This window comes from Oryctolagus cuniculus, chromosome 4 (assembly GCF_051225735.1).
Source record: "Oryctolagus cuniculus isolate XC-2025 breed Fujian yellow rabbit chromosome 4, ASM5122573v1, whole genome shotgun sequence".
Classification (NCBI taxonomy): domain Eukaryota; kingdom Metazoa; phylum Chordata; class Mammalia; order Lagomorpha; family Leporidae; genus Oryctolagus; species Oryctolagus cuniculus.
Genome location: NC_142870.1, coordinates 130864836 through 130889736, shown reverse-complemented (window position 1 = coordinate 130889736; position 24901 = coordinate 130864836). Strand labels below are relative to the sequence as shown.

The 24901-nt window shown below is 45.1% G+C and overlaps 2 protein-coding genes across 4 annotated transcripts in view; one reads left to right on the top strand and one right to left on the bottom strand.

The window, feature by feature from the left end:
* Positions 1–15833: 15833 nt before the first annotated feature.
* SERP1 (stress associated endoplasmic reticulum protein 1) lies at positions 15834–19777 on the bottom strand. Its single transcript, XM_017346842.4, has 3 exons — positions 19339–19777; positions 19024–19099; positions 15834–17829 (listed from the first exon to the last, which is right to left on the bottom strand). The coding sequence occupies exons 1-3, from the start codon at positions 19420–19422 to the stop codon at positions 17789–17791; spliced, it is 201 nt and encodes a 66-aa protein (XP_017202331.1). The 5' UTR covers positions 19423–19777; the 3' UTR covers positions 15834–17788.
* A 67-nt stretch (positions 19778–19844) lies between these two features.
* EIF2A (eukaryotic translation initiation factor 2A) overlaps positions 19845–24901 on the top strand; it is a 49106-nt gene continuing 44049 nt past the window's right edge. Inside the window, exon 1 of one of the 3 annotated variants that reach the window (XM_002716262.6) lies at positions 19845–20131. In XM_002716262.6, the coding sequence (XP_002716308.1) occupies positions 20104–20131 (28 nt within the window). In that variant the 5' untranslated portion in view covers positions 19845–20103. The remainder of the gene's footprint in view (positions 20132–24901) is intronic. The other 2 variants (XM_017346840.4, XM_070072663.2) reach the window with 2 other exon arrangements.

The window sequence follows — 24901 nt, the reverse complement described above, 5'->3', positions numbered from 1 at the left end:
TGGTTGCAGTCTTGTAAATATACAAAAAAAAACCCACAGAATTGCACACTCTACTTTTTTAAAGATTTGTTTATTTATTTTGAAAGAGTTAAAGACACAGAGGGAGACAGAAGGAGAAGTCTTCCATCTGCTGGTTTACTCCCCAGATGGCCACAACAGCCAACAATGGGCCAGGCTGAAGCCAAGAGCCAGGAGCCAGGAGCTTCTTCCAGGTCTCCCACATGGCTGCAGGAGCCCAAGTACTTGGATCATCTTCTACTGCTTTTCCCAGGCCATTAGCAGGGAGCTGGATCGTAAATGGAGCAGCCAGGACTTGAACCAGTGCCTACATAGGATGCCTGCTTTGCAAGTGGTGGCTTTATCCCCAGAACTGCACACTTTAAAAGGATGAGAATATAGGCCGGCGCCGCGGCTCACTAGGCTAATCCTCCGCCTAGCGGCGCCGGCACACCGGGTTCTAGTCCCGGTCGGGGCGCCGGATTCTGTCCCGGTTGCCCCTCTTCCAGGCCAGCTCTCTGCTGTGGCCAGGGAGTGCAGTGGAGGATGGCCCAGGTGCTTGGGCCCTGCACCCCATGGGAGACCAGGAGAAGCACCTGGCTCCTGCCATCGGATCAGTGCGGTGCGCCAGCCGCAGCGCGCCAGCCGCGGCGGCCATTGGAGGGTGAACCAACGGCAAAGGAAGACCTTTCTCTCTGTCTCTCTCTCTCACTGTCCACTCTGCCTGTCAAAAAAAAAAAAAAAAAAAAAAAGGATGAGAATAATGCTACATTAATTATATCTCAAAAGTCACTTTTTTCTTTTTTTTATTTAGTAAATATGAATTTCCAAAGTACAGTTTATGGATTACAATGGCTTTGCCCCCCCCATAATTTCCCTCCCACTTGCACCCCTCCCATCTCCCACTCCCTCTCCCATTCCATTCACATCAAGATTCATTTTCAATTATCTTTATATATAGAAGATCGATTTAGTATATATTAAGTAAAGATTTCATCAGTTTGCACCTACACAGAAACACAAAGTGTAAAAATGCTGTTTCAGTACTAGTTATAGCATTACTTCACATTGGACAACACATTAAGGATAGATCCCACATGAGAAGTAAGTACACAGTGACTCCTGTTGTTGACTTAACAATTTGACACTCTTGTTTATGGTGTCAGTAATCTCCCTAGGCTCTAGTCATGAGTTGCCAAGGCTATGGAAGCCTTTTGAGTTCGTCAACTTCGATCTTATTCAGACAGGGTCATATTCAAAGTGGAAGTTCTCTCCTCCCTTCAGAGAAAGGTACCACCTTCTTTGATGGCCCTGTTCTTTTCACTGGGATCTCACTTGCAGAGATCTTTCATTTAGGTTTTTTTTTTTTTTTTTTTTCCCAGAGTGTCTTGGCTTTCCATGCCTAAAATACTCTCATGGGCTCTTCAGCCAGATCGAATGCCTTAAGGGCTGATTCTAAGGCCAGAGTGCTATTTAGGACATCTGCCATTCTATGAGTCTGCTGTGTATCCCGCTTCCCATGATGGATCATTCTCTCCCTTTTTGATTCTATCAGTTAGTATTAGCAGACACTAGTCTTGTTTGTGTGATCCCTTTGACTCTTAGACCTATCTGTGTGATCAATTGTGAACTGAAATTGATCACTTGGACTGGTGAGATGGCATTGGTACATGCCAAGTCACTTTAGGGTGTTAGCTTGATGCAGTGTTAAGATGCTTCTTGGAACTCTTGTATCCCACATTGGAGTGTCTGGATTTGGTACTGGCTCTTCTGATTCTGGCTTTCTGCTAATGCACACCCAGAAGGCAGCAGGTGGTGGCTCAAGTACTTAACTTCCTGCCTATGTGGGAGACACCGACTGAGTTCCAGGTTCCTGCCTTCAATCTGGCCCCCCTCAACTGTTGCAGGCATTTGGGGAATGAACCAATGGATAGACGATCTCTCTTTGTATATCGATCTCTGTCTCTCAAATAAAATGAATAGATAGTTTAAAACAATTTTTTTTTGACAAGCTGAGTTAGACAGTGAGAGAGAGAGACGTAGAGAAAGGTCTTCTTCTGTTGGTTCACCCCCCAAATGGCCGCTATGGCCGGCGCTGCGCCGATCCAAAGCCAGGAGCCAGGTGCTTCCTCCTGGTCTCCCATGCGGGTGCACGGCCCAAGCACTTGGGCCATCCTCCACTGCCTTCTCAGGACACAGCAGAGAGCTGGAGTGGAAGAGGAGCAACCAGGACAGAATCCGGCCCCCTGACCAGGACTAGAACCCAGGGTGCCGGCACCGCAGGTGGAGGATTAGCCTAGTGCAGTCACGGTGCCGGCCAGGTAGTTTAAAATTTTTAACCATAGCAATAAGAAAAGGCAACAAAGTAGAAAGGACAGGGACAGGAACTGTGTTTCTCTAAATAGACCTTGTTCATTCAGAGGCCACCTTGATAGTGAACTTGTACCTCAAGAAATGAAGATACCAAGGTCTCTTATGAATATAGATGCAAGATTCCTTAGCAGTACATTAGCAAACCGAACTCTCCACCTGAAAAAAGGCCTGTAAAAAAGCCCGCAGCTAACATCATGCATAATGGTGAAAGAGTGAACATCTTCTACTCAAAATCAGAAACAGACTGAGATGTCTACTGTTGCTACTTCTATGCAGTGTTGTGCTGCAGGTTCTAGCCAGGATGATTATACAAGAAAATGAAATAAAAGGCATTTAGATTGGAAAAGAAATAAGACTATCTCCATTTGCAGATAGCATAGCCTTCCATGTGGAAACCCCTTTTAAAGTATCGATTGCAGGCTGGTACTGTGGTGCAGTGGGTTGAGCTGCTGCCTGCAGTGCCGGCAACCCATACGGGTGTTTGCTCCAGTCCCAGGTACTCCACTTCCTGATCCAGCTACCTGCTAATGTGCCTGGGAAAGCAGTGGAAAATTGCCCAAGTGCTTGGCCCCTGCAACCACATGGGAGACTTGGAAGAAGCTCCTGGCTCCTGGCTTCGGACTGGGCCACCCTGGCCATTGCAGCCATTTTGGGGAGTGAACAAGCAGATGGAAGACCTTTCTCTCTGTCTCTCCCTCTCTCTGTCTGTAACGCTGTCTCTCAAATAACTAAATAAACTTTAAAAAAAAAAAGTTAAAAAGGAAACTATCAGCCAAAAGCTTTTAGAATCGATGAACTCAGTGAGGTCTCAGGATACAAGATGAATAAACAAAAATAAATTTTATTCCTATATGGTGGCAATGAAAAAAGATTAAGAAAACAGTATACAATGCAATAAAAAGGAAAGAAACACTCAGGAATAAGTTTAACAAAAGTACCAAACATATACTCTGGAAACTATAAAACATTGCTGAAAGAAAAACTAATTGAAAAGACAAGCTGCGTTCATGAACCTGAAGACTTAATGTTGTTAAATGGCAGTGCTTCTCAAATTGACCTGCAATTTTAATACAATCACTATCGGAATTCCAGCTGGCTTCTTTGTAGAAATTGACAAGTTGATCCTAAAATTCACATGGAAATTCAATGAATCCAAACTAGTTAAATCAACCTTGAAAACAAAGGACAAATTTGGATGATTCACGCATCCTCATTTCAAAACTCACTCTAAAACAGGAGTAACCAAGACATTGTAGTACCAATATAAGGCTCTATATATAGAACAGGGACTAGAATTCAGAGTCCAGTTAAAAAACTATGTACACATGGTCAACAGATTTTCATCAAGAATACCAAGACAATTTGATGGGGGAAAATAGTCTTCAACATTTTTTTTTTAGGATTTATTTATTTATTTATTTGAAAGGCAGAGTTACAGAGAGGCAGAGGCAGAGGCAGAGAGAGGTCCTCCACCCAATGGTTAACTTCCCAATGGCCAGAGCTGTGCTGATCTGAAGCCAGGAGCCAAGAGCTTCTTCTGGGTCTCCCATGCAGGTGCAGAGGTCCAAGCACTTGGGTCATCCTCCACTGCTTTCCCAGGCCATAGCAGAGAGCTGGATTGGAAGAGGAGCAGCCAGGACTAGAACTGGCGCCCATATCGGATGCCAGCACCATAGGTGGAGGATTAACCTACTGCGACACACAGCACTGGCCCTGAAAACTCTTTTTAAAAAGCCAGTAATTTGACCATACATTCCCTTGGGAATATATTTTGTGGAGCAAAAAGAAGGGCAAAGGGGTGGTACAGTGGGGTTAAGCCATTGCCTGCGATTTCAGCTCCCCCTATTGCAGTGCTGGTTTGCAAACTGGCTGCTCTGCTGCAGATCCAGCTCCCTGCTAATGCACCTGGGAAAGCAGTGGAAGATTCCCCAAGTGCTTGGGCCCCTGCACCCACGTGGGAGACCCAAATGTAGTTCTGGGCTTCCAGCTTTGGCCTGGCTGCTGCGGCCATTTGAGGGAGTGAACCAGCAGATGGAAGCTCTCTCTGTCTCTGTCTCTGTCTATCTCTCTCTTTCTCTCTGTCTCTCCCTCTCTCTATAACTCTGCTTTTTAAATAAATTAATAAATCTTTCTAAAAAAGAAGTGCAAAAATAACTGAGGAACCAAACTTTTCAGTAACCATATGATTACTAATACAACTGGTATTATTATTATGAAATTATTTTATATTTAATAGGATAAGTCAACTAAGTAATTAATGTTGTTAGGAATCAGCATCTTCAATTTAATTAAAAAGGGGTGGCAAATATAAAATTAAACACATAAAATCTTAAATTTGAATGGAAAATGTCAAAAATATCTACTTTCTAGGCTTGTTCACTGAGTCTCAGAGGCAGTGACGGCACAGCTGCAATGTGTTCTGAGAGTGAGGACTGTGCTCTCCAAATAGCATACCCTACTAGAAAGGACCAGGGCTCCCTGGGCAAATGGCTGATTCCAAGTCTCGGAAAAGAAATAGCTCAGATAAATCTGGGGTGTCTTGTTGGGCCGGTCTCATTTCTGTGTGCTTTACACACATTAGCTCATTTAATCTTTTTTTTTTTTTTTTTTTTTTTTTTTGACAGGCAGAGTTAGACAGTGAGAGAGAGAGAGAGAGAGAAAGGTCTTCCTTTTTCTGTTGGCTCACCCCCAAATGGCTGCTATGGCCGGCGCGCTGCGCTGATCCAAAGCCAGGAGCCAGGTGCTTCCTCCTGATCTCCCATGGGGTGCAGGGCCCAAGCACCTGGGCCATCCTCCATTGCACTCCCTGGCCACAGCAGAGAGCTGGACTAGAAGAGGAACAACCGGGACAGAACCTGGCGCCCCAACCGGAACTAGAACCCAGGGTGTCAGCGCTGCCGGCAGAGGATTAGCCAAGTGAGCCGTGGCGCTGGCCTTAATCTTTATGCTATAGTTGAGGCAACTGAGATTTAGAAGGTTGTACAAGGTCATATAGATACAAAATGACAAAAAAAAAAAAATATATACAAACCGGTGCTTCAAAATCAGCAAGAGACAGGGATTTGGTCTCGCAGTTGAGTTGCCCGTGTCCCATAACAGAGGGCGTGGGCTGGACGCTGTGCTTCCACTCCTGATTGTAGCTTCCTGCTAACACAGACCATGGGAGGCAACTGGGGATGGCTCAAGCAGCTGGGTCCCCGCCACTCCTGTGGGAGACCTGGATTGAGTCCCTGAGGCTCTGGCCTGGCTCCAGGCCCAGCTCCCATCATTGTAGGCATTTGGGGAGTAGACCGGCAAATGGGAGCTCTATCTATCCCTCTCTGTTGCTGTCTCTGTGCCTTTTGAATTAATAATAATAATAATTTAAAAAGCAGTGAGACTTTACCTTCTTAGAAGGGCAAAAGTTTAGTATCTCATAAAATGACATTCTAATAAGCATTTAAAGAAACAGGAACTCTTGCACATTGCTGGTGGATATTTAATTTCACAAACTTTTTTTAGATAACAATTTCATCATACTGAATACATTTGAAGATGCACATACCTAATGCCCAGAAGTTCTACTTGTTTTTATTTATTTATTTGACAGATAGAGTTAGACAGTGAGGGAGAGAGACAGAGAGAAAGGTCTTCCTTCCATTGGTTCACCCCCTAAATGGCTGCTACGGCCAGAGCTACGCCGATCCAAAGCCAGGAGGCAGGTGCTTCTTCCTGGTCTCTCACACGGGTACAGGCGCCCAAACACCTGGGCCATCCTCCACTGCCTTCCTGGGCCACAGCACAGAGCTGGACTGGAAGAGGAACAACTGGAACTAGAACGCGGCACCCATATGGGATGCTGGCAGCGCAGGCGGAGGATTATCCAAGTGAGCGACAACACTGCCCCCCCCCCTTTTTAAAGATTTTATTTATTTATTTGAGAGGTAGAGTTACAGACAGAAAGATCTTCCATCCACTGATTCACTCCCCAAATGGCCGCACCAGCTGGAGCTGGGTCAATCTGAAGCCAGGAGCCAGGAGTTTCTTCTGGGTCTCCCATGTGGGTGCAGGGGCCTAAGTACCTGGGCCATCTTCCACTGCTTTCCCAGGCCATAGCAGAGCTGGAGCAGAAGAGGAGCAGCCAGGACATGAACCAGCACCCATATGGGATGCTGGCACTGTAGCAGACGCTTAGCCCACCATGCCACAGCGCCAGCAACTGAAGTTCCACTTCTAGACCACAGAAATTCTATATACAGCTATACGGAGAGACAACGTATAAACACCCACATTTATTTCAGCTGGGATTACAACGGTGAACAAGTAGAAACAACTTTCGAATCCCTCAGAAACGCATGCTGTTTGTGTCAAATAAAATGAATGAATCAGATTCAGCAAAGAAACCGCAGAATGTTGAGTGTAAAGTTGCACCCTTTGAAAATGCACACTTTGGGGGCAGGTGTTTGGCCTAGCGGTTAAGCCATGGGTTAGGACAACTGCATCCCATATTCAGAGTTCCCAGGTTCAATTCCCAGCTCTGACCCCTGATTCCAGTTCCTGCTAATGAGGCAGCAGGTGATGGCTCAAGTAGTTGAGCTTCTGCCACCTGCATGGGGTCTTAAATTGAGTTCCTGGTTCCTGGCTTTGTCCAGGCCCAGGCTGGCTATTGTGGGCATTTGGGGAGTGAAGCAGATGGGCTCTCTCTCTGTCTCCATCTCTCCCCAGTCCTGACCCTCTACCCCCTGCCTCTCAACAAATTTAAAAAATCATTTAAAAAAAAGGAAATGAATGAAAGCTGAACTATAATGTGGTGACTTTGGTTGGATCCTAAAACAAAATTGCCATCTGTGAATGTTGGTGAAATCCAGATAGAGTCCTAATTTAAAGTGTTGTCCCATGTTAATTTCTTGGTTTTGACAAGTGCGTACTGTGGTTCATATAAGATGTTAATATTAGGGGAAGCAAGGCCGGCGCCACAGCTCAATAGGCTAATCCTCCACCTAGCAGCGCCGGCACACCGGGTTCTAGTCCCGGTCGGGGTGCCGGATTCTGTCCCGGTAGCCCCTCTTCAAGGCCAGCTCTCTGCTGTGGCTAGGGAGTGCAGTGGAGGATGGCCCAAGTGCTTGGGCCCTGCACCCCATGGGAGACCAGGATAAGTACCTGGCTCCTGCCATTGGATCAGCGCGGTGCGCCGGCCGCAGCGCACTGGCCGCGGCAGCCATTGGAGGGTGAACCAATGGCAAAAGGAAGACCTTTCTCTCTGTCTCTCTCTCTCACTATCCACTCTGCCTGTCAAATATATATATATATATATATATATATATATATATATATTAGGGGAAGCTGCGTAAAAGATACATGCAGGAATTTTCTGTACTATCTTTGCAACTTCTCTACAGGGGTAAGTTTACTTTGCATATAAGTAAGGATACTAAATCAAACCCCATATATTTTTCTTAATACTATTTGCTTTTCATGGGAATTCTAGAATTTTCAAGGATAATTTTTTTTCTTAGCATTTTATTTATTTGCAAGGAAGAGTTAGAGAGAGAATCTTCCATCTGCTGTTCATTCCCCAAATGACTGCAACAGTCAGGGCTGGGCTGGGCCAAAGCCAGGAAGCAGGAACTAGTGTCTCACGTGGGTGGCAGGGGCTCATGCATTTGCACTATCTTCCACTCCTGCCTGCACAGGTGCAGTAGCAGGAAGCTGGACTGGAAGTAGAAGTGTTAGGTAGGAGTCAGAAATTGAGCCTGTGTGTGTGAGACAGGCCTGAAGACCAGCACCTACTGGGGAAGCTCCAGAAGCCCAGCATCTTGCACTTCAAAGTCCTGCCCAGACCCTGAGAACCTCCCAGGGGGTCCCAGCGCTTCCCTAAAGGAAAGCTCCCAGGAGAATTCTAGCTCTTCAGGACCAAATGGGCTACCTGACCTGATAACATGGGGCAATAAAACCTTCTCAGACACCCTAAGGGAAGCCCCCCTACTCTGCCCAGACCCCAGCAAATCTGGGGAGGAATATGCTAATTTTCACCCAGCAAACTCTTCCACCAGGACTCTCTATCCTTTGTCCTGGAGGAGAGGGGGAGGTGGGTAAACAGACTCCCTTAAAAACCTAGGGAGTCCAAACAGACTGCATGCTCAGCTCTCTGCCTCTCTGCTGAGCCACCTGGTTGTATTCTCTCCATTCAACCTCGCTCTCCCCTGGTCCTGTTATTGGAGAAATTGCAGGGTTCTTGTCTGCGTGCAAGAAAGAACTCAGGCGTGAGACAGAGTAGTGGGAGGTAAAATAGCAAGGTTTATTAGGGAAGGGACATCCGTAAGGACGGATAGGCACCTCTCCAAACAGGACCCGATAGAGAGTGCAGTCGCTCGGGCTGTGGGGGGGGGGGTGGGGGGGTGGAGAGGAAGGAGCGAGGTTACATGGTTGAGTGGAGAGATTACACCTGGCCAGACCAGGCGGGCGGCCCAGCAGAGAGGCAGAGGGCTGAGCGCGCCACCCAGTTGAGGCTGGGGGTTTTTAAGGAGATGGGTCTTTGTCTTCACACATCTCCTCCTGAAACAAAGGATTTTATGGCTGTAAATATTAAGAAGCTCCTATCTGAGTTTTCCCTTGAAGGTATCAGACAGGAGGAAGCCTAGCTGGTGCCATCCTGGGTTCAGAGGAAGGGTGAGCAGGACCCCCTAGAGAATGGGGATCCGGAACAGGGTGTTTGAAATACAGATACTGGGCTGCATCTGGGAGATTGTGGAAGATTTGTCAGGCAGAAGGGGCGGGGACCTCTACCTGGCAGGTTATCAGGTAGAAGGGGGCAGGGCAGAATGTGAATACCGGGCTGCCCCTGAAACATTGTCAGCAGATGCATATGCTGGACATAGATGTCTTCTCTTTAGGCCTTTATGTCACACACACGTAAGCTCATAACTGACTTCCTACCTAACAGTCCGAGCGCCTGGGCGCTCTCTGTCCCTTCTGTTCTGCTCTCTGTCTCACACCTGCATTCTTTCTTGTGTGAAGACAAGCACTCCAGGGCTTTCACTGCCTTCCCTCCGATAACAGAAGCAGCTGGGACTTGAACAGGTACTCCAATATGTGCCACAATGCCAGCACCCGATGGCAAGTTTTATGAGCCTCTATGTTTTGAATATCTTTATGTCCAGGGTAACATTATCTGTAGTTGCACTTACCGCACTTTCCCACTGGTGGCCATTTTAAAAAAAGATTTATTTATTTATTTAAAAAAAAGTTACAAAGAAAGAGCAAGGGAGAGATGAGAGAGAGAGAGAGAGAGAGAGAGAGAGAGAGAGAGATCTTCCATCCACTGGTTCTGTCCCCAGATGGCTGCAACTGCCAGAACTGAGCCAGTTTGAAGCCAGGAGCCAGGAGTTCTGAGTCTCCCAAGTAAGTGCAGAGGCCCAAGTGTCTGGGCCATCTTCCAGTGCTTTCCCAGGCGCATTATTAGGGACTTGGGTTGGAGTGAAGCAGCCCGGACTCAAACCAGTGCCCATATGGGATGATGCTGGCGCCACAGGCAGTGGCTTTACTGTCTAAGCCCCAGTGCTGGCCCCAGTGATAGTTATTCCTGTGTAAGGTAATAAAGGGGTGGCACAAGGGCCCCTGGGCAGTGCTGACTAGTGTGGACTAGTCTTTCTGACATATATGTGCCCTGATTTTGTTACCAGAGAACTGCAGGGTCCTTGTCTTCACGCAAGAAAGAATTCAGGCGTGAGACAGAGAGTAAGTAGAAAGCAAATAGCACAGTTTATTAGAACAGGGACATCCGTAAGAACAGATGGGCACCTCTCCAGACAGGACCTGAGAGAGAGTGCCCAGTCTCTCAGACTGGGGGAGAGCAAGATTACATGGTTGAGTGGAGAGAGTACACCTGGGCAGGCCAGGCGGGCGGCTCAGCAGCAAGGCAGAGGCCTGAGCGCGCCATCTGGTTGAGGCTGGGGGTTTTTAAGGGATGGGTCTTGTCTTCCCACATCTTCTCCTGGAACAAAGGACTTTTTGGATATAAATACTAAAAATTCCTTTCTGAGTTTTCCCCCTGAAGTTATCAGACAGGAGTAAGCCTGGCTGGCGTTGCCCTGGTTAGAGGAAGGATGAGCAGGACCCCCTGGAAGATCAGGTTGGGGCAGGATGTTGGAAGTGCGGATACTGGGCTGCCCCTGGAAGGTTATCGGGATGACTTTGAGATGCATATGCTGGACCTAGATGTCTCCTTAGGCCTTTATCACACACACACACATAAGCTCATATCTGACTTCCTACCTAACAATTTCACTTCGCTTTTTCAAATGCAGCACATCTTCCTGAGGACCTGATACATGCAAAGCATGTCATGATGGGGGCTGAGTTTGATTCACAGCTTTGCAGGATCATCTGGGAAGTCATTCAGAAGCTGCAACTTTGGAAAGGCAAAATTGTGATTTAGGAAGTGATCCTAAGACGGGGGGTAGGGGGACGACTGCCTGCTAAGTCAAACAGGAAGGCTATGATTCTGTTTTGTTTTCAATGCCAAGGCCCTTCACTCTTAGAGATCTCTTGCACAAAGCTGGTAGTACCTTATTTGCATAGAGTATTTTTAACTTTTCAAAAATGCTTTTACCATCATTAGATTTCATGACTGCAGGAAGCAGGAGGGTGAAGTGTTTCCTTTTCCTGGGAAAGAAAACAAAGCTGGAGGAGGTTGTAGGATTTAGCCAGAGCTAGAAAGGAGGGCCCTTCGCAACACTTCTCGACGCTAAATCTGCAGACAGTTACCGGGAGGATCCTGTGCAGATGCAGATTCGGAGGCCCTCTGGGAGATCCGGGATCGCTAACAGGCCTCTAGATTACTGCTGCTCTCAGCTGGGATACTTGCAGTAGTAGTTTAGACCAGGCTGGGTATTACTCTCCACTGATCCCTCTCCCTGTGTACTGAGGCTGCAGCCACATTTTAACAGCTGATTCGTAAAGGAAAGGACTCTCACCTTGAAAAACATCTTTTAAGATTTTGGTATAGTTTCCATTGTCTGTGGCACCTTACTCCGCCCGCCACATGATCCATCCATAATTAAGACTACAGCTAAGCCTGTTTGGATAATCCCAATGTTTATTTACTTTTATGATCTGGGCTTTATCAGAAATGATTATCTCTGTCTCAATCCCGGATGCAAGTGCTTTGGAGTCTGCAACTGTGTGCTGATCCGTGCCCCACAGGTCAAATACAAAGCAAGCCTGCAGCACTTTTGTGGTTAACCCCATGTTGCAGCACTCCTGCCTGCCAGGAGCTGAGCGCTTTGCAAAGTGGGCGTTCTGCATGGCTCCATGGATAGATGGATTTTCCCAAAGAGGCCCTGGGAGTCTCCTATGCTGGTATGTGAGCTCTGGTTTGGCAGCTACACTATATCCTAAATGCTGGTCAACGTGGTGCTGTGGAGCGTGTGGGAATTCATTTGTGAGAATAAGTGATCTCTTCCCAGGGTTGGATCCAGTTTGGCATACACTCTCCAGGCTTGCAACATTCTGGCATGGAGAAGGGTGCACCTGTGTGGCATGCTTGCACCTTCTATACCCTGGGCTGGGGCAGAGGGCAACTGACTGCCCACAGGCACCTGAGCTAGACAAACACATCTACCAGACTCTCTCCTTGTAACTGGACTGACTGGTGTGGTGAGGTGTCGGCTTTCCTTGAGAAGGTACTTTCTGCTTTTCTTAACAGCACTCATACGAATGGTTCTTAAATATGACTGAAAAACAAATATCACACTGTTGATGTAGTTCCAAATATCAAGCCTGTCCTGGGTAAGCTTGTTTCAAGGGTAGAGACCCTGAATTTTAGTGCTGAGCCCAGCCACTCACCGGAGGTCACCAGGTTTGGAAGTAGTTGGAATGACCGTAATGCCGGGCTTAGAGGATTTGACAAGATGTATTTTACTTTAAAGATTTATTGGTATCGGCCGGCGCTGTGGCTCACTAGGCTAGTCCTCCGCCTGCTGCGCCGGCACCCTGGGTTCTAGTCCCGGTCGGAGCGCCGGATTCTGCCCCAGTTGCTCCTCTTTCAGTCCAGCTCTCTGCTGTGGCCTGGGAAGGCAGTGGAGGATGGCCCAAGTGCTTGGGCCCTGCACCTGTATGGGAGACCAGGAAGAAGCACCTGGCTCCTGGCTTTGGATTTGCCGGGCACAGCGGCCATTTGGGGGGTGAACCAATGGAAAAGGAAGACCTTTCTCTCTGTCTCTCTCACTTTCTAACTCTGCCTCTCAAAAAAGAAAAAAACTCAAAAAAATGTATTGGTATCCTAAGGCATTTGTTGTTTTCCTCCACTTTATGATGCAACTAATACATGTTAAGCTCCTACTATGTGTAAAGCTCTATACTGGCTTAGGGGGTGGTGAGAATAGGCAAATAAAACAAAACAGAGCAAGATAGGGCAGCCATCCTTAAGGAGCCCATAGTCTAGCAGAGAAATGAAGAAACACAACCAATAAATATGGTAAATAATAAATGCTAGCTGGTCCAGAGTCAGCAATCCGAGATTTCCTGACTCCAACAGCAAGGGGAAATCAAGTTGAACCTGTTGGGTGGGCATTGTGGCTCTCTGAGTTAAGCTGCCGCTTGCAATGGAGGTTCAAGACCTGGGTGCTCTTCTTCCATTCCAGCTCCCTGCTGGTGCGCCTGAAGTCAGCGGATGATGGCCCAAGTACTTGGACCCCTGCCACCCATGTGGGAGACCAGTTTAGAGTTCCTGGCTCCTGGCTTCAGCCTGGCCTAGAAATGGCCATTGGGACCATTTGGAGAGTGAATCAGCAGATGGAAGCTCTGTCTCTCCCTCCCTCTCACTCTGCCTTTCAAATAAATTAACAAATCTTTTAGGAAAACAACAAACAAACCTCTCTTCCATTCCCTGGTATTATAGCATAGCAGGTAAAGCAGCCACTGGCATCCCAAATTGGAGCCAGCTTGAGTCCTGGCTGCTCCACTTCTGATCTAGCTTCCTGCTAATGAGCCTGGGAAAGCAGCAGATGGCCCAAATCTTGGACCCCCACCATCCATGTGGGAGACCTGGAGGAAGCTCCAGGTTCCAGACCAGCAGAGCTCTGGCCGTTGTGGCCATCTGGCGAGTGAATAAGCAGATGGAAGACCTCTCTCTCTATTACTTCCTCTCTAAATCTGCATTTCAAATAAATAAATAAAAAAAGGTGAATATGAAAGGATAGGCAGTATAGTGATGCAGGGAAAATGGGCCAAAACATGGAATGCACAAAGAATGCAAAAACTGTGGTTAGTTCAATGGTGGGAAGCTGTGGGTGCCAAGCTGTGTGGTGAGGCCTACTGAAACCAAAGCTAGTCACTGCCCTCCAGGGGCACTGGGAAGCCGCTGAGGTTTAGCACATCTTCAAATTTTCCTTTCCATGAAAAACTCATGGAGTCTCATGAGATTAGGACATAATCTTCTCAGGTATAAAGAGGCATTCTTCAGGATTCTTAATTCCTTGGCACTCAAAATACTAAAGAGCCAGTTTGGTCATCACAATACCGGTTTTCTAATCCTTGTTCTCTGCTGTTGAGAAAGATAATTTCCCTAGGCCACAATTTCCTCAAATCTAAAATAAAGGGGCCAACAAAGATCACTTCTAAAGGGCCTGATTCAATTATTCCAGTTTTCAGTTACTGTCATCCCATTTGATTTTCTCCAGAATAGTGAGAAAAGGAGAAAAACCTGTTACTAGTCCATTTAGTGAAATCCTTGCTTTAATTATTTAAATGTGCAGATCTGCCCTCTCTGCATCCCAAAGTAGAAATTTTGCACACTGGAAAAGTCATCATACATGCTTTATTCACTGAACCTTTGTTACAAAAGGTATTGTGTCTGCCTTTTTTTGAACTACCAAATACTTTTAAAAATAATTTTATTTTACAAATTATTTCTTAACATCACAGAAGAAATTAACTTGAAAAATATAACATTGTAGCAGAATAATTTGTTCATTGTACTCTTGAATGTCAGTGGGAACATTAATGACTTCATCTTTGCATTTTTGTGATGTTTGGGAAACACCAATAGTAAATGTCACTTGAATTCGTTTTCAAAAGAAACTGCATCCATAAAAGGACAAACTCCTTTCTTTCTTCTTTGGCAACTTGAGAACAAATTAAAGAACTTTTCTAAATTTAGAAGTGAAGAGCTCATGAACGCAGAAGTGTTCTTTAAGTTTTGCAATCATTGTTATGTACAGTGAGTCAAGCAAATCTCTGTTCCAGTTTCTGCTTCACCCCCAGGTTGGCTCTGTGACAGCAAAGACCACTATATCTGGCTTTGCTTTCCCTTTGAAATCCTACCATCATGGTCATGCTTTCATTGTCTGTTGCCCTTTATCAGATTGAAGGACCTTGTGTTGGAACCCCATATTCACAGTTGTGTCTCCACACCTGGTGTGTAAATTACTCAATGTTCATGGAATAAATACATGTTTTTGGTTTATCTGTACATTGCAGTGGTTGGGCTACATTTCCCTTCCTATCTTTATTTCTGTCATCTGTGTGAATTTACTTTTTAATCCAAGCCCAGTTACTTTTTTCCCTTCAGCTTAATTTCTAGCCTATTGTTCATCACTACTCCTGCCAAATCAGGACATGTTATCCTAATTCAAGTTGAAGGTAAAGCAGTACAAACACCTAGAGAACTAAGTCTACATAAGAAAAGCTTTAACAGAGTGACCTTGGCTAAGGAACCCTTCTTATACCTCTTATATGGTTTGCATGTAATCAATCAACTAAAAACCAGTATGTGTGTATGTCTGTGAGTGAAAAGGCACATCAAATTTGAGAACAATTTCTAAATGGGCAATCTGAAGATACTCTAATTTTTCTACATGGAAATGTGTAATATTGTTGGCAAACCTGCTATGGAGCCCAGGAACATAATACGACCCTACACGGTAGTCCTTTGTGCCAACACAGTTCTAGCAGCCTCAGTGAGAAGAGCCACAGTCCTGCAGTTGAGTAGAGGTACACGTTTTGAATGTTAAGTTGAAGCCTATTACAATGCATTGTCACAATGAAAATCCTTACTTTGGAATCCCACTCAATTATTTTGGAAAACATTAAATACAGCCTAACAGATACAATGAAATAACCGACAACTTTAAATGTCAGTGCTAAATGAGAATTGGATGATGCAGACAATCTCAAGGAAAGTATTTATTCTCATACTGTGCTCAACATTAGATTATATATAAAATGCAACTGGGAAAAGGAGATCAAAGAACTGTGCTTTCTCTTTTACCAAGACATGGAAAATAAGGAGATGAGGAAGGCCCAAGTGGAAGTATCAAGTTCATTGTGCTTTTTATGTATTTTCCTTGCTGTCCATTTCCAATCATAAATCTTGTATCTGTGCCTCTGGGGACTATTTTTAACTTAAGTACAACATAATAATAGGTATTCTGTAAATTTTTTCTATTACCTATAGAAAGTGTACTGAGTTAAGAACGCTATCATTTTCTTTTAGAAGAAAAGCATCAAATATCCAGGGAACTTTATTTTTAAATGATAAAACAAATAGACACAACTTTCATTTATCCACACACACATGCATAATCCAACCTGCATAGAAAATGTACTCAATTGGTAATCACACAGGAAGTACAAAGGGAATGCAATTTTACATGTGAAATGATTGCTGGCTATCGCAAATTTAACAAATTGATCAAAATGATGTACATTGAAAAAATAAAACACCTGAAAGCCAATTATCTATAACCAAGAGAAATTCTGATACGGAATGATTCGGTTCAAAGGAAAGAATAAGGCACCTGCTATGAATTTAGAGCAGTAACTTTCATTTTCAAAGGTACAATAAAATATAACTAGCTAACCACAACTTGTTTCAAAGTGGGAAACAAGTATAGGGATTGACTTACTGGGTGAGAAAGGCAGGTAAGAATTCAGTTAAAAACCTGCTGGCCCAAGGTCAGCCGATTCCTTTCCTATCCCAGAGTAGTTAAGTTCTTGTACGTCCTTAACCTCTCCAGTCCTCCATATTTGAGGGTATCAGAAGCCCTCTGAGGTTCACACTGTGTATAGACTAGGTAGATCTCCCTTCTGTTCCTCTTAAAACAGCTTATTTTCAAAGAGATATCCTGAGGCAATTAACAAAGCAAACTGAGCAGCTTTCATCCACTCATTAATACACAGACACTGCTCATGCTTTTTCAACAACTTATGGGCTAAGTGCATAAACAGCCAATACCTGTAGTTTTCACAAGCACTAAAAAACCCAAAACCTGCCTCACCACTCTCACCCTGACCATTAGTAAAAAGAACATTTGCTCACTCACAACCTACAAGAATCACACAACAAAGGGAAGACTAAAGACTGATACTTATCAGTAAATCCATTTAACTCCAGACGCCACCTCAGTCTGATGTACCTAAGCACCCTAATGGCATTTCAATCATAGAGCTAGAAAAGTCATTACAAAGGAAGTGAACTTTTCTGTTGATGTGCCTTTTTTGGTATTAAAAATGTTATTAGCAAGATGGCTTCAGCACATTGGACATAACATGTCCGGATTAGGCACCCATTTTTAGTAGTATTTTTCCCCCTAAATTTTTATCTACCATGGTGAACCCTTCTGATAATAAAATAATTCTGAAATCAATGTGACACAAAAAACCTTCCCGGACGGCACTTCACCACAGTAGCCTTCAGTGAAACTGCAGTGACCAAGTTCTAAAACGCTCAACCAAGCGGGTGCTGTTTCTGTGGGAATTTAGGTGACCATACTCACTCATGCAAAAATCCAAGGTAGTGTAAGAGAAACAATATCGTTAAAATAGATGTTGTGACCATAAGCGTCTCCCTTTATATTACGCATTTAGAAGCTGTTAAAAAACTCTCAGGTGCTAACAGCTGTGGCAGAACTAGGCTGTGTAGTTGCTCCATTGGTAAGCACCTTATTGTTAAGAGTTACAGGACTCTCTAAGGGAGTGTGCTTTTAATTCGAGAGAGAGTAATAAAGTGCCTAGCTGTGTAAAAACCAGAAGAGTCCAAATTTTAAAGTAAGCTAATTGCATTACACATAGGGTCAACAAAATCTAGACCCTGTGTACACAGATTTAATCTGATTCTCCGTACTGCATACTGTTTTAGTAACCACATTAAAAAAAAAAATCACTCTTTACTGACTGAATAAGTAGGGTCCACTACTATAGCTTAACAATCAAATTTTATTGCTTTTCTCATGTGGTGCTTTTGCAAGGCACTGTGGTATGGACTAGAAAACTTGGAATGACTCGTGAAGAAACCTTGGAATGACACAGGAAGGATGATATGAAAGTCATTCGGAGGCAGGAGGCTTTACTGAATTGTTTTTAACCAGGGTATCAAACATCAGGAATGAGTTCAAGTTAAAATTCACAGGAGAATGGAAACATCTTTAGGTCAGTCACTTCACATGCCCATCCTGATACTTTGAATAATCTGGAAAATTGCTGTAAAGAGAAAGAGCAGATATTAAAATAAACTTTCAATAAAATAGGTCTGATAAGTAAAAACACCTATTAGCGTTGTTGGAAGAATCCAATGAGACTTTTACAATTATTTGTATGTGCTATACCTAACTTTATTGCAATAAAAGTGAAGACAGGCCTATCTTGATAAATAAAACTATTAAATGCCCATATGTTATTCTTTTAAAATCTCAGCTTCTCTGAAGTCCAAGTGTTCACGAGAGCTTGCAGAGAGGGAACCACTTTATAAAGTACTTAAAGCATCAAAAGTAAACAGGTTTCTGTAACACAGAATTATTTTGGTTTATCCTTAAATAATTAAGCATCCTTTTACGGCCTGGCTATAATATATGCATATTTCCTCATTCTCACAAAGCTGAAACTCAATAATCCTTTAAGGTTATATAAACTACTTGGCTCTTGGCCATTTATCAGGAAAGCTTCCAATTGGTAGGTTCAGGAGAAAGGCAAAGTGGAATGTTAAACAGAAATCTCCGTGTAACTTCAACATGTGGAAAACAGAAACATCTACTTCAACACTAAAGCTGGCGTATGAAGAGAATAAACGAAGACAAGAAAGATATGCTGCAGTCTGTTTGCAGAGGCAAGTGTCCATCACTATTAACAGCATCAGATTTTCTTACCATATGTCAAAACATTTCTCTCATTAATCCAAACACATTTGTCTTCCATGTTAAATTGCCCATCAGGTATGCTTCCTCTACAGTAAATCAATTCTTTGCACTTGCTCTACTTTATGAAATATATCCAATTTTCACATAAAGACAAGAGACTCCGCTACGTGTTACACCCAGTTCTAATATCCAGGCACATGACGTTCAGAAGCTTCTTTGGAAAGGCACTGATAATGGGGCTGCACAACATTCTAAATTCTCATTCCGAGAGGCAAGTTTGGTTTTTGTTTCGTCTTAAATGTCTTCCAACTTGAACATTACCGCAGATCTGACCTCCTTTCTGATCTCCTCTGCGCACAAATCAAGCTGGGAGAAGTTTCTGGAGCACCACCCTCTGTGCATATGTGGGACAAGTAATTTGGTTCCGATGAAATGGAATTAAGTGGCGCTCTCGGCAGGTGGGTCGGGGCTGGACTCACCGCGGATCCGTCACCACGTCATCCCCAACCCTCCACTCGACGGGAGCCCCCAAAACACTTACCAGAGCCACACACAACAAAAATGAAGAGCGCCAACAACCAGGGTCCTACGGACGCCTTCTCTTCGGGGGCATTTCTCTGCAAAAGGCAAAACCCACCGTTTCACACGCAGAGAACCCACCGCCGGAGCCCGCACCCCCAGGGGGCCAGGCCCTCCCGCAAGTCTCCCCCGCGATCCAAAGACCCCCGACTTATCGTCCAGCTCGCAGTCTGCGGCCCCCGGGGCCCAGAGGCGGAGACGCAGACGCGGCCCCAGGCCCGGGCCCGAGCCCGAGCCCCAGCTGCGGCACAGGACGGGGCGTCCACTTTCCCCTCACCGAGGTCTTGGCGACGTTGCCGCGCTGGGTGATGTTCTTGCTGTGCTTCTCGTTGGCCATACGGATCCGCTGTTTGGCGACCATCTTCGCGGCGCCAGCACCTGCCCGGCCACCCCTCGGACTCGCTCGCTTCCTTCTCCTCTCAGGCCACGGCCAGGCTCCGCTTCTGGTGGCCGCTCCGCCGGAGCTGGAGGCTCTTGGGCTGGGCGCTAGCTACGGCCGCTGGGCCTGGGCCCGGCGAGCGCGGGAGCTGAGCGCTAGCGGGGCGCGGACCGCCGACTGGCCGGCGGCGCGAGGCGGGCGCGCGAGAGGAAGCGAGCAGGCCGCCAGAACGTTCTTGCGCCGCCGCCGCCTCTCTGGCCGCCCCCGGGAGCGTGGAGAGAAGGCAGGAAGGAAATGCAACGCAACAAGCGAACTGTGCAGCCTGCCGCCTCGAACTACTTCGGGTTCGGGTGCCAACGTCAGCACTAAGCAGGCTCCACCCCGCGGAAGTGCGGGCTCCGCCCGCTGGCGAGGGAGGGCAAAGCAGGCACGCCCGCCCTAGCCCAGCCCTCCCACGTTGTGTAAAAATGTAGCCCCAGAGCTGCGCGTGCGCCTTCGGGTTCTCTTCCGGCTTCGCTCTACAACCGGAAGTTAGTTGGCCCCGAGGCTGGTGGCCCCGGAAACACCAACTCTCGGTCTCCACGCCGGAGGAGACGTGTAGGGGCTGGGTTCGACCCTTGTGAACTTTCACCCTGGCGCGTGGGTTTCTTTTTCCGGGACAAGATGGCGCCGTCCACGCCGCTTTTGACAGGTGGGTTCTGAACGAGCAAAGGACTCTTGCTTAAGAATAATCTCTTTTTGTATCTTTGCCCTTGAAGAGCTACCGTAGGAGCTTTGGAGTCCGGTCTGCCTTCGCCTGTAACTTGCGGAAAAGCCACACTTAATCTTTTGGGTTACAGCATGGCAGTCGGAAGTGAGGCGCCAGCATCCTCCCCGCCCCCCTGTACCCATCCATCATTCTTGCCGTTTCAGTCTTAAGAGATAGGAGGAAGAACCGAAAGCACTAGCTACATTTTTGACCCCTGAGTCTCCAGGAGTGGTGTCACACGGACCCTTGTGAAGTCGTTCAACTCTTAATAAGGACTAGAGGACTAGCATATGACGCATTGGTTTAGGATGACCATTCCATGTTAACTGCACCTGGACTTCAGTAATTCCAAATTCTATGCTCTCTGCAGTAACGAGGTTTGTAGGACTGGATAGGGAAGGTGCACCTGTAGAAGCAGGTTCCAAATGGTAGCGGTGTAGTTTGCAGTCGTAGCATTGAGCGTGATAGAGGGATCTAGCAACATTTGATATTGAAATGGGTATGAGCGTTTTAGAAGTTGAACATTAGTGAACTCCTGAGATTTTGAAGCTGAGACAGAGTGTAGTGTTGGAGAGGATGCTAAACTTGGGCTTGGACAGTGCCTGGAAAGACGCTGAACTCGGAATGGCTGGGAGTAGCCTCAACTAGCATATGAGTATTCTTATAAGACGGGTATTAGGAGGGAAAGGAAGCTTTTGATTAAGTCATGATAACTATGCAGAGGGGAAAAAGGCATTAGGAGAAATGTTGCCTGCTTTTTAGGAGGGGATCCTTTGCCTGGAGACTTGAAACGAATCTTAAGCTTTTGCACTTTCTGCCACGGGTGTTTTAAGATCTTTGTTGTTAAGCAATGTGCCTGCCACAGTTCATTCACCAAACATTTATCAAATGCTGACTATATAATGGAGATACGTATATGTAGATTATGTATTATAATCTAAAGATATATATAGGTTATGCATTAAAATCTAGAGATTGTTTAATTGACATAATCACATAATTAAATGGATTTTTTTCTTTAGCTTGTATGTTTACATTTTTGAATACTAAATGGTCATTTGAAGTCTAATTTAAAAAAATCAGTTCATCTAAAACTTGATAAATTCTTTTAAGATGCTTACAGTGGCTTCTCACTGCTTGCGTAGTCAATTCCGTCTTAGCATATAGAGCCCACTATAATTTTGGAATAGCTCCTGACATTCATTTCTTTCCTGCCAGTCATCTTATTGTGTGTCCCACTAATACTGAACTGCTTAGAAATCCTTTTGAAGAACCTATCTCTTCAGCCCAGGGCTAGCTTATTCCTCTTGTTGATTAGGCAGACGTCTTTGCATCTGTTAAGATTCCTTTCAGACACCATTGCTCCCTGTGAAGCCTTTCCCCACTTTGCAGAATAGAGTCAGGCACTCCCTGGGCTGTTTTTGTAACCCCTGAACACTCAATTCTGACCCCCCCCCCCACACACACACTTATCGTGTAGGGTAATTGTCTAGTTTTTCAGATTTTTTCCTTCCTGCTAGATTGTAAGCCCTTTGATGTCAGGACAGGGTCTTATTCATCCCTGTCTTCTCAGTACCTAGTACAGTACCTGGTAAACTTGGGAACTCTAAATGTTTACTGGAGGAATGGGGTAGGCATTTTACCTAGCAGTTAAGGCACTGACGTCCTATGTCTGACGGGGTTCAAGTTCTGCTTCCATTCCAAATTCTAGCCTTCTGCTAATGTATACTCTGGGAGTCAACAAGTGATGGCTCAAATACTTGGGTCTATGCAACCTACTCACAGATTGAGTTCAGGTTTCAGCATGGCCCAGCCCTGCAGTTTTGGCCATTTAGGGAGGGAACCAGCAGATGAGAGATCTCTGATTCTCTCTGCTTTTCAAATAAAAATTAATATTTTTTTTTAATTCATGAAAGATAGTCTCATTATGGTCAAATTAACCAAGGATGACAGGTTTCATACAGTGCTTAAAATTAAGGACTTTGTAAGAGCATAAAGGTTATTTCTTCAGCTTATCCCTTATACTCATATTCTTAGAGGCCCACAGAGATGAACTGATCAGATTCACTTTGTAAATTGCCAGGATCAGGATGTTATTCATATCATCCAACTCTGTAGTACACTTTTCTTTGAATAGAACACATTGCTTAATTTTTTAGACATTCACCGTGTAAGTATTTTATCCAACAGTGGACTTTTTTTTAAATGCCAAATACTTTGGTTAAATTTAGACTCATGAATTTTAGAGCTGTGGATTATCCAGTAAATTTATTAGTCATGACTCTTAATTGAAATGATGAAAAGCCAAAACGAATGAAAAATGGGATTTTTCTTTTTATTAAACTCTGTGGCCTGAAAGCTTTAGTACTGTATGTGCTTCCTTCCCTCTCTGTTAAATTCATTCTCAGACCAACAGTAAGCCACCTCAGCAGCTCTGGAGAAAGACCAGTTTGGCCAGTAGTCCCAGCATCTCAGGGAAGGCTGTCTTTGACGTGGTTCGGCTCCTGCTCATCTTTGCAACTTTGGATCAGGTGGTCAGGGCCAAATTGTATTCTCACCCCTGGATAGTCTTACAAAAAATAAACCAAAAAACCTAATGTCTCCTAAAAAAAAAAGGCTGAATGCTGTGTAGATAAACCAATAATATCCATAACATGAAATCATGTCTAATCAGCTTGCCTAGTTGAGGTCATTGAGTCATTTTTCCTAAACTGATACATGCTACTGAGCACATATAAGGGTTGGGAAAAGTATCATGTTTTAATGATCACTATAGGGCCGACGCGGTGGCCCAGTAGGTTAATCCTCTGCTTGCGGTGCTGGCATCCCATATGGGTGCCGGTTCTAGTCCTTGCTGCTCCTTTTCCAATCCAGTTCTCTGCTATGGCCTGGGAAAGCAGTGGAAGATGACCCAAGTCTTTGGGCTCCTGCATCCATGTGGGAGACCAGAAGAAGCTCCTGGCTCCTGGCTTTGGACTGGTGCAGCTCCGGCCGTTGTGGCCTTTTAGGGAATGAACCAACGGATGGAAGACCTTTCTGTCTGTCTCCCCCCTCACTGTCTGTAACTCTCTCTCTCAAATAAATAAATAAAATCTTTAAAAAAAATCACTATATCCCTGATACAGGATATTGAATCCAAGAGTTTTTCTCATTCTAACTCGAGCCTAAAGAAAAAACAAAAAAGTATATGATTCCTAAAGTGGCTAGTAAGGAAAAGATGTTCTGTAAATACAATATTTAATGGAATTGCTATTTTTATTATTATTATTTTTTATTTTATTTTTTTTGACAGGCAGAGTGGACAGTGAGAGAGAGAGACAGAGAAAGGTCTCCCTTTTATCATTGGTTCACGCTCCAATGGCCGCCGCGGCCGGCGCGCTGCGGCTGGCGCACTGCGCTGATCCGGAGCCAGGAGCCAGGTGCTTCTGGTCTCCCGTGGGGTGCAGGGCCCAAGTACTTGGGCCATCCTCCACTGCACTCCCTGGCCACAGCAGAGAGCTGGCCTGGAAGAGGGGCAACCGGGACAGAATCCGGTGCCCCGACGGGGACTAGAACCCGGTGTGCCGGCGCTGCAAGGCGGAGGATTAGCCTAGTGAGCCACAGCGCCGGCCTGGAATTGCTATTTTAAAGTTACTGGGCGAACCTTTGGCATTTATTTGTTGTTTTAATGAAAGAACTTTATATTCTAGATTTTTTGTCTCTGATAGAACATATCACTGATGCCTTTTGATTAAAAGAGGAAATCACTAAAAACAAGGCATCACACCAGGTCTGAATACACTCTATCAGGAAAACTTCACATTCTGTTTGCTGTTTCTGATTCAGATGCTTCTAATTAAAATGAAGTTCTCATTAAAATTGTATGTTAAAAAAATTCACTTATTGCAACAAGTTTGTTTTGAGCCCATATTTGCTTTTGGTTTTGTTAATTTATAGAACAGTGTATGTTCTCTTATGGACTTGATTTTATGTTTTGCTTACGAAACAATATATCCAGTAAAAATTTCTATAAGGAAGTTGTGCAAACCGATTGAATCCAATAAAGTATCTTAGAGGTACAAAATGTTCTGCAATATAGCCGGCTCCGTGGCTCAATAGGTTAATCTTCCACCTAGTGGCGCCAGCACACCAGGTTCTAGTCCTGGTCAGGGCACTGGATTCTGTCCCGGTTGCCCCCCTTCCAGGCCAGCTCTCTGCTGTGGCCAGGGAGTGCAGTGGAGGATGGCCCAAGTGCTTGGGCCCTGCACCCCATGGAAGACCAGGAGAAGTACCTGGCTTCTGCCATCGGATAAGCGCGGTGCGCTGGCCGCGGCAGCCATTGGAGGGTGAACCAACGGCAAAGGAAGACCTTTCTCTCTGTCTCTCTCTCACTGTCCACTCTGCCTGTCAAAAAAAAAAAAAAAAAGTTCTGCAATACTTTCCCCTAGATTGGCTTCTAGATAGGGAGTTGTGAAATCAAATAATTGTTTTAAATAGTGGTTACATGTATAAACAAAACTGTAATGGTTTTTATGATAAATTCAATTGATAATTCAATTGATTCCACTAAGGCCAGATGTATCTATCATGAAGCATCATGTACACACGAGAATATCTAATTTACTGGGGAACCAACAGTATCCTTAGCCTTCACTGTAGTAAGGATTAACCTGCGCAACAGCACCGGCCCCCTCACTGGCTTTTAAAATGTCTGGTGTTGTTTTTTAAGATTTT